The 9640-nt window shown below is 45.7% G+C and overlaps 1 protein-coding gene across 1 annotated transcript; it reads right to left on the bottom strand.

Moving 5' to 3' along the window:
* Window positions 1-3932: 3932 nt before the first annotated feature.
* fam167b (family with sequence similarity 167 member B) lies at window positions 3933-9543 on the bottom strand. The gene is made up of 2 exons (XM_080784901.1): window positions 9064-9543; window positions 3933-7193 (listed from the first exon to the last, which is right to left on the bottom strand). The coding sequence occupies exons 1-2, from the start codon at window positions 9439-9441 to the stop codon at window positions 6930-6932; spliced, it is 642 nt and encodes a 213-aa protein (XP_080641027.1). The 5' UTR covers window positions 9442-9543; the 3' UTR covers window positions 3933-6929.
* Between the last annotated feature and the right edge of the window lie 97 nt (window positions 9544-9640).

Below are 9640 nucleotides of genomic sequence, written 5' to 3'. Positions count from 1 at the left end.
AGGCTGTGGTCAGAAACTTAAAACCAGGTTTACTAACATAAACATCAAATCAAATAACACACTCATCACTGACAAGGTTGATGTAGCCAATCACTTGAACATCTTCTTTACAAACATTGCAACAATGCTGGTTAACAAACTGCCCTCCCACTCTGGGCGTTTTGGTGTAGAGCACATCAAAGGCTTCTACAAAAACCTAGGTGTTTGTAAAGATGATTTTAAAATGACAATGGTAACAACTGAGGAGGTACTTAAGAAACTGAGTGCCCTCCAACCCCACAAGGCCACTGGCCATGACAATATTCCCTCCAAATTTCTCAGAGACTCAGCCATTTCCATAGCTCCAGTCATCACCCACATAGTTAACCTCTCCATCAAACAAGGACAGGTCCCCAGAGATTTCAAACTGGCCAAAGTAACCCCCCTGTACAAAAAAGGGAGCAAATTAGAACCCGGCAACTACCGCCCTATTTCTATTCTAAGCTCCATCTCGAAAGTGATGGAAAAAATAGTCTATGAACAGGTTGAAAAGTATCTTGCCACTAATAAATTGTTGTACGAGTTCCAATCTGGTTTCAGAACATCCCACTCCACTGACACATGCCTTCTCTATTTGAGCGACCACATCAAACACGAGGTGGATGCTGGAAAATACTGCGGCATGGTCATGCTGGACCTCCAAAAGGCTTTTGACACCGTGAACCACTCCATACTGGTTAACAAGCTTAAAGCTATTGGTTTTGATAGCACATCAGTGAGCTGGATGCAATCCTACCTGGAGGGGAGAGAACAGATGGTGGAAGTGAACGGAACACTGTCCCCCCCCCTCCCAGCGAGCTGTGGCGTCCCACAAGGAAGCATACTAGGGCCTTTACTGTTCCTAATATATGTAAACGACATGACTTCAGCTTGTGACTGCAACTTGTTCCTGTTCGCAGACGACTCAGCACTGCTGGTCTCGGACAGGAACAAACTGCAGGTTGAAAAGACCCTCAGCTCTGAACTCGGTAGAATCTGCACCTGGCTCGCTGATAACAAACTATCCTTACACCTGGGAAAAACTGAATCCATTCTCTTCGGATCAAATAGTAATCTCAAAAAGGCAGATGGCTTCTTGGTTAGAGTTGGTGATGATATTATCACACGGAAGGATCAAATTACCTACCTAGGTTCCATCCTGGAGGCCAATCTTTCCGGTGATAAGATGGCCACCAACGTAATCAAAAAAGTCAATCAAAGAACAAGATTCCTCTACAGGATCTCCTCACTGGTCGACAAAAACACCTTGAAGACCTTAACAGGAGCCCTTGTACAAGGTTTCTTTGACTATGCATCCACCTCCTGGTACCACAGCACCTCAAAGGCCCTTAAAACAAGGCTCCAGACCTCCCAAAACAAACTGGTCAGGCTCCTACTTGGCCTCACCCCCCGAACCCACCTCACCCCTGCCCACTTTGACAGGCTGGGATGGCTTAGGGTCGACGACAGAGTACAGCATCTTGCAATGGGTCTGGTCCACAAGATTAGATACACCACCAAGATACCCATGTACCTGTCTAAATACTTCCTTAATGTAAACGAAGTCCACACCCACAACACCAGAGGGAGTGCAACAAACCATGTACAACCCAGATTCGGCACAAACAAGGGACTAAATTCTTTTCGCTCCTATGCGACCAAAATGTGGAACGCCCTACCAACAGTCATTAAGACATGTGAATCCCTTGGCTCCTTCAAAACTGCTCTCAAAGGGCACCTACGGATGGCTGCAATTCGAAACTGGCCTCTGTAAAAGCTGAATTTGTATCTGGATTGTACTATGTTTTTGTATGGACGTGGTGTTGGGTGCCTGCACATATGCACACATGGCATCAACGCATGGTGTTGTGTGCAGGCGCCCTACACTCTGTCTTTGTACTATGGATTGTACTATGTTTTTGTATGGACGTGGTGTTGGGTGCCTGCACATATGCACACATGGCATCAACGCATGGTGTTGTGTGCAGGCGCCCTACACTCTGTCTTTCGTTTTCTTTTCTCTTTTCTTTTATCCCCCTGTTCCCCTCACTGTATATATATTTTTTTTCCCTTTTCGCTTCCTATATGATGAATTCCTGTTCTGTTCTTTAACTACATAGAAGTGTCTATTTGTTTGTCTCTAAATGTTTTGATGAATTGAACAATGTGGACCCTGTTGTAAACAAGTGTAAGGCTTAATTGGGTCGTCCACTCACAGTTAACAGTCTTTGTATTGAGTTTGTGCTTGAAATGTACTGTAATTCTGCAAACTGTTAATAAAGATTTCAATCAATCAATCAAAACTTGTTCTCCGACCCATTTGACCCATCTCTGGGAGCGGTGAGCCGCATCCAAGGAGCGGTGAGCTGCAGCGTGCGCCGCGCTCGAGGAATCATTTTGATTAGTTGATCTGACCCCCCCAATCCAACCCTTTGATGCTGAGTGCCAAGCAGGGAGGCACTGGGTCCCATTTTTACAGTCTTCTTTGGTATGACTCTGACCCGGGCCGGGGATCGAACCTCCGACCTCCCAGTTTCAGGGCGGACACTTTTGACACCAACTCTGGGGGAGCCAGCCCGGGATCGAAACGGCAACCTTCCTGTTCCCGAAGCGGCCGATCTTCACCTCCTGAGCCAGCGCCAGTTCGCTCCACCAGGGCCAAATTAGCCATTGGGCCCAGGGGCCCTTGGCTCCCAGGGGCCCTTCAGGGAAAATGTAATGCTCTGCAATGGGTTTGAGGCCCTGAAAAAAGCTCCTGCATGGGACCTTCATTGGCCATTGATTTTGTTACATTTATAGGTCAAAAATGTTATCAAAACTGGAAAAGGTCTGCGCGCACGCACACTATAGGGGGCCCCCAAAAAAATGTTACCGACCCAGGGGCCCTTGTGGGGGTTCATCCGTCCCTGCGCTCCACATGCCTCAACCTGTAAGTGTGGATGTGTCTCTGACAGTGTGGTTTTTGTTGACAAAAGAATGTAAAAAAACTGTGTGTGTGTGTGTGTGTGTGTGTGTGTGTGTGTGTGTGTGTGTGTGTGTGCGTGCATGCGTGCGTGCGTGCGTGCGCTTGTGATAATGACTACACTAGAGCACTAGAAGTCTGATGTAATTTACACTTCTTTAAACAATGAATTAATATAATGAATCCACTGACGTTATACCGCCGCTGAGTTATAGTTACATTTTCGCCAGAAACAGACTGTGTATATGAAATATGAGTAACTGACTGTCATAAACAATACAGAGCATATCCCCCACCACGCCCCACCCCAACAATATCGCAGAGACGGTTTGTTTATTTTTGGACCACAATGCTTATATATGAGACGATTCTAAGTTGACCCGATGTTATTCTCCACAGAGGAAAACTTCTGTGACCCTGCAGGGGATGAAGTGACGTCAGGACTTCGGCACTCTGCGCTGGCTATTTGGTTTCTTGCTCAGCCAGTTGGTTGCTCTGTAGTGTGTGTGTGTGTGTGTGTGTGTGTGTGTGTGTGTGTGTGTGTGTGTGTGTGTGTGTGTGTGTGTGTGTGTGTGTGTGCACGTGTGCGTGCATGCTAATGAGGGTGTGAATCCCTGCAGGATGACACTTTTATGTTTATCTCCTTTTTATGTGAGGAAGACTCTAAAAAACTATTCCTGATAAACCAATGCTTCTATATCAGTGGGATTCGAGTTAAAACACGTTCGCTCTGAAAGATTTGCACCACATTTTCAAGGTTTTTCAAAAATATCAGATCTACAAGCTCATAGCGAGGGCAGTTGGTGCCAGGCTATGAGCTTGTAGAGCTGCTGTTTTTCAATAGCTAAAGTACGGTATAACATAATGGAACATTTGAAGCAGGTGGACAATAACATGAATAGAATAGCTTTATTTTGAGTACAAATATGTAATCATCTACATTTTTTGACAGACACGTGTTAATACAAAATGAATAAACATAATCCATAAGGACATTGTGGTGCTTGTGCAACAGCGTGGCGGGTTTAAAAAAAGAAGCACAACTTTTTAAATTGTTCAGTGTCATTTGCTGTTATATTCACTTCACTTGCAGTCTTGCAGTAAAATGCACCCATCCATTGGATTGCACTATTTATTATCTATCTATTAGGACCACTCAGTTTCATTGCATTAGGCCACACAGACCCCCGGCCCATTTTATCTCTGGGACCCTCAATCTATACACCGTCAAAAAAGAAAGAAGGTCCTCAGTGTTATTGTAACTCACAGAGTGTGCAAATAGAACCAAATGGAACCATTTGGTTATATATTATTTGTATTGTACTTTACACTATACCCATGCAGAGTTCCAGGCATTCGTAAAAATGCAACAATCGCAGACACTGCACTGCTTGATGCTAGCTTGGGGGGGGGGGGGGGGGGGGGGACCTCGGGGGCACACCATGCCTTCTTATTAATATAATAATCAGCTCTTTTTATTATAACAGTGGATAAGCTGCTACTGTACAGTATATCATGGGTTGTTGTCGGGCCAGGAAACTCTTATCTCCATATTCTAACTTTATTTTGTTTGGGGGGTTTTTTCCCCAGTAAATGAATGCCCTACTGGCCTACTTGATCATCAAGGTTTTGAGCAAAAATAGCAAAAGTAGATCTGCTACTTTTGCCATTTTTTATTTGAATCCTGAAAAGTAGTTCTGGACATATGAGGTTTCCACCCGACAGAGACGATATTACATATTAATATGCGTACATAATTTTAAGTACAAAACATAGATATGGCTATACAGCAATTACGCAAGTACTTGAGACATTGTTATACTTGAAAGTGCTCATCATTTAAACGTTAAATGATGACTTTCAAGTATAATACTTGACATTTGAAAGTATCATTACTGATGGAGACTATGTTGTTTGTGTTGTCACCCATTTAGCGGAAAGATGCTTTAGAGGAAAACCACTGTAGCTGCTGGTGTGAAATTCCGTGAAATTAGTCTACCTGAAAAGAATACGTTTTTAAAACCAATTTAATGCCTGACATGCAACACAATACAAAGGGGTTTATCACCAGTCCATATTCCATGGAATCTGCATGTGCTCATGTGGCATGCGGACATTGTGATGGAAATCACGGTGCGCTGCCCGTCACTGCAGTGAAATAATGACCCTTTACTGGGTTGGCTGTTATTTTTGGTCAGCGAAGGAGGAGAGGTGTGAGAACGCTCACTTCCTCTGAGGCCCGCCCGTTTGGCACTGGTCCAGGCCCGGACCAACCACACAGCGGAGGGAAAGAATGTTCTGACCCCTCAACGAGTGAGGTCAGAATACACTCTTTCTGACGTGGAGTTTTATCAGGACCGTGTTAAGTTATGCTCTCGCAGGCACGGCCAATCTATTGGCATATACAGTCATATTTCTGTGCGGGGAACATTAGGCGCTTCGCAGGGGAAAGAGGGGTGCATTGTCTTAAATGCTGTACAACATCTCTATTCTTCAGTGTTTTACAATGCCTGCAGGGCACATATCTTCGTTGTTTTTTGTTTTTTTTTAGTATTGAACCCATATTGATGCTAGCAATTGGTAACTGGAGCAGTGGGCCCCTGGGAAGTGGGAACATATTTATTATTAATATTATTATTATTATTATTATTATTAAAAGAATATATTATGTTTAAATTTATTTTACAAATGAGGGACCAAATATTCGACATAAAAAGTGTTTTATTAAATTTAAGGCCCGGTTTTCTACAACATGCTACAAATTGCTACAAAACCCGTGATAGCCAGTCATTTTGGGGATAATCAAGTTGAAAGGTGAATCTAGGTCTGTTGCACCATGCATATTAAAATCACGTGTACGGTATCCAAAACATAAAGTTTTCATTTTTATTTTTACATTAAAATAAATGGCCTGTCTATATCCGTAAGCGTCCCGCACCTTCCCTAAATCACAGCCTGACTCAAGAGTAGAAATAACAGACAATACCTGAGCAGTTATGGTTCAATATTGGTACAGGTCAGTATAAAGGACCCTCTGAGGTGTGTGTGTGTGTGTGTGTGTGTGTGTGTGTGTGTGTGTGTGTGTGTGTGTGTGTGTGTGTGTGTGTGTGTGTGTGTGTGTGTGTGTGTGTGTGTGTGTGTGCGTGCGTGTGTGCGTGTGTGCGTGTGTGCGTGCGCACACAGGCATGCATGCATGCTCGCCCACCCAGACAAGGCTCAACAAACACGGCAGACCTTCTGTCCTTGAACAAGGTCTCACGTCGGGGGTCTGGCAAGGCAAGCGCTCTTCCCTCCGTCGTCCACTCCAGAATGAAGCCTGGCATGATGGAAGTGATCAAACTAGCAATAGAATACATGGTTTAGAGAAGCATCTTCCTGAAACATGAATGGTCTTTCTTGAGATTTGAGATTTAAATTTTTTGCTTTATTCCATGATGTGACCTCCATCCTCTCTGCCTTGCGTGGTTCTTGCGGTGCCGCGCTTGCTCCCTATTAACACAGCGAGAAGCGCCTGGGAGTTGATGTTTCATCTTGGCGAGGCCACGGTGCTTAGCTTGAGGGGCGTCGACAGAGCCAAGGGTGCGTAACACTAACCTTGCGTCACCAGGCTTTCCACCTCAGAAGAAAGCGTGGTTCCGCGTTACTAAATTGCCGCGTGATCCGGTCGGGAGCGGATGATATCGTCACGTCATGTCGTCGTCATTGTTTTGTATAGTCATCAGGCCCGGAAACCGTCTAAACCAGAACATCCTTTCCCTCAAACCGGAAGAATTATATACCTTCCCATTATAAAAGCCTTGGATGCAGTGCGAGTCACGCTTTTAATGGGTTTTGATGACTACAAAACAATGACTACAACATGACGTGGCGATATCATCCGCTCCCCGGGGGCCGGATCATAAACCTCACGAAAAGGGAAAGCTGCCCCCGGGGGCGGCCGGCCCAGTCTTTAACACAGCGAGAAGCGCCTGGAGTTGATGTTCATCTTAGTGAGGCCCAGGTGCTTGAGGGGCGTGGACAGGGCGAAGGCGGCCTTCATGGGGATGTCGCAGAGCAGGTCGGACTCCTCGCCGCACTCCTCCAGCTCGTAGGTGGCGTCGTCCAGCATCTCCTTGTGCCGGTGGCACACCTGCTCCACCTTGATGCGGTAGATCTCGGTGCGCAGGCGGATCAGCTGGCGCGCCAGCCGGTTGTCCTGCATCTGCATCTCCCTCTGGAGGGACGGAAATACGGGAATGAATGATACATAATAATAATAATAAACATAATAATAATTGTGTCACCTTTAGTGTGGTTGTTGCCGGGGCTGTCGGACAAGTGCATGTACCCAGTGAAGTGACAATTTAATGCCTTTCAAGACCTTTTACTACTATATTGCCTGGGCCCCGGGGCTCAGCGGTCCAGGCACCTTATAGCCGGTATAGCCCGAGTCTGGCAGTGTGCCGCGGGTTCGACTCCCGTCCCCGACAGCCTTCACTGCATGTCCCCCCCCCCCCCCCCACCCCTCCCCTCCATCTCTCTCCCCACTTCCTGTCAGCCTACTTTCTGTCCCTCTATAAGAAATATAAAATAAAGGCGAAAGCTGCAAAAGAAATCATTAAAAATAAATTAATAATAATAGAAAGAGGAGAAAATGGCCGATCTACAAGCTTTGTAGATCACGGTCTGAAAAAAGGTGAAAGCCACTCATCGCAACTAGCCTACACTGCCCCCACATGATCGCTCACCCTTGAGAACCACTACTTAACGGTTAGAGTCAAATGAACTCTCCGGAGTTCACTGTAGTGTAAGTGTCATTTTGATGCATGCGTGCTATATCGGTGTAGTGAGGTATAGCCTGCTATTTCTTATCTCGTCTTTTTGTCTTTGACTTTTTGTTGTCGACGTTGAAATGGCTGACGTTTCTATCTATCGCAGTGGGTTCAGGACCGCATTAAGAACACACGTCCACTCCGTACTCTTTCAATGAGTGTCATTGTGTGTTTTTAGGATGCAGACATAGTAATGAGGTAAGTCATGCATACTCTTGTCAGCCATGGCATTCATGCACAGGCTGGTAGCAGTGAGCGCATGAGGGTTGAGTGACTCACTCACCAGCGTATGTATATGCGGCCAGGCAGGCATCTCAGGATACATAATAGTTAAACCACTGTTGGCCAAACAATGGGTTCGGGACCCACTCGTGGGTCGCGGACACTTTTCTATATTATGGGTCACAACTCACGACGAGTAAATATCTATAATAATAATCCCCCACAAATGAGAAAATAAGAAGTTCAATGAATTTTCAAAAAGAATTCCTGGGCAGAATTTCTCTTTTGGTTCTCGAGCACCAGTGTAGTAAACATAGTAGCCTACTCTATAGTGAAGGCAACAGCGGAGCATGCAGCGCACAGTAAATTCCTGCAATTTAACCCTGACTGCCTGACAGTGTGCAAATGGAACAAAATGGACCCTTACATCATGCAATCATTTTGTTCCAGCTTTACACTCTCAAGAGTTGGAAATGGTTCTCTCGTGTATATCAAAAAGTATTAGGCTGCAGTGCAGACCGGGATATACCCCCGTTTGAAAAGAGAAGATTTCTCTGTTGTTGGACCTAGATTTTGTAGGCTAGAATTCTACAACTGCTGTCCACCGCAGTGACATCATCATTAGGCAGATTTTATTTTTAAACAAGATTTTCATTATCGTGAGAACGATGGCTTCCATTTTCACATTGCAACTTTTCAGGACTAGAAAGCCTGCAGTTTCTATTAGCTTGTATTCCCCATCGATGATGTCACTGGAGGACCTATAGCCCTGGTTCTTGACTCTCGTGTTCATACGTCATGAATTCATACGTCATATGTCATGATAATCATCATGGCAGCCATGTATCAGGGCTACTGGAGGACCGTTTCTGAACTGCCCACAGCCCTCCTATGAGACACAGACCGAGTAGAAAAATAATTGCACCATGTCTTCATGATCATTACTAGTGAGGACCTATTAGGCTATATGAAGATAGGTTGAAAAGTGGTGAAGTGGTCCTTTAAAGTTAAACCGTATACCCATAGGCCCAGTCAGTCAACTGCACTCACCAGTTCTTTTCTAAGAAAGTCCAGGGCGTCATCGATCGTGTCAAAGCCACAGATGTTGCGTACGACCAATTCTTGGTTCTCGTCTCTTAAAATCACTGGCACGTTGACAGCAGCAGCATCTTTCTGTCCGCAGGAGGAGGAGGAGGACTCCGCAGCGCCGTCTCCCCCCTCCTGCTGCTCCTCCGGACAGTCAGATTCCTCCGTCTTAATGTTCTTCCACGGGGTGCTCTGGACTCGCTCTTGCCACTCCAGGTAGGACGGTCTGCGCGTCTGCAGCTTCAGCTTCTCCGTGAGCGCCTTGACGCTGTCCAGGTCCTGGTCCTCCGCCTCTCCCTCGGAGCTGGTGCAGTCGTCTCCTCCGAACTCTTTAAAATCCATCGCGAAGTCGACGTTTGTTTACGTTACGATTTTTTACGAAGTTACTGTATACGTGAGGCTGCGCGCAAACGGTCTTCTTGGACTTGCTGTGCGTTCAGTCAGTGCGCCTTCTGGAGGTCTAGTGCAGCACACAACGGATCCTTAACTTTATTTATAGGGAGATGAGGAGCAGTGAGTGACCGCCCATATCTCTCCAGCG

This window comes from Protomyctophum bolini (assembly GCF_963924005.1).
Source record: "Protomyctophum bolini genome assembly, chromosome: 15".
NCBI lineage: Eukaryota > Metazoa > Chordata > Actinopteri > Myctophiformes > Myctophidae > Protomyctophum > Protomyctophum bolini.
Note: the sequence above shows the minus strand (reverse complement) of the source record. Positions and strands in the feature narration are given on the sequence as shown.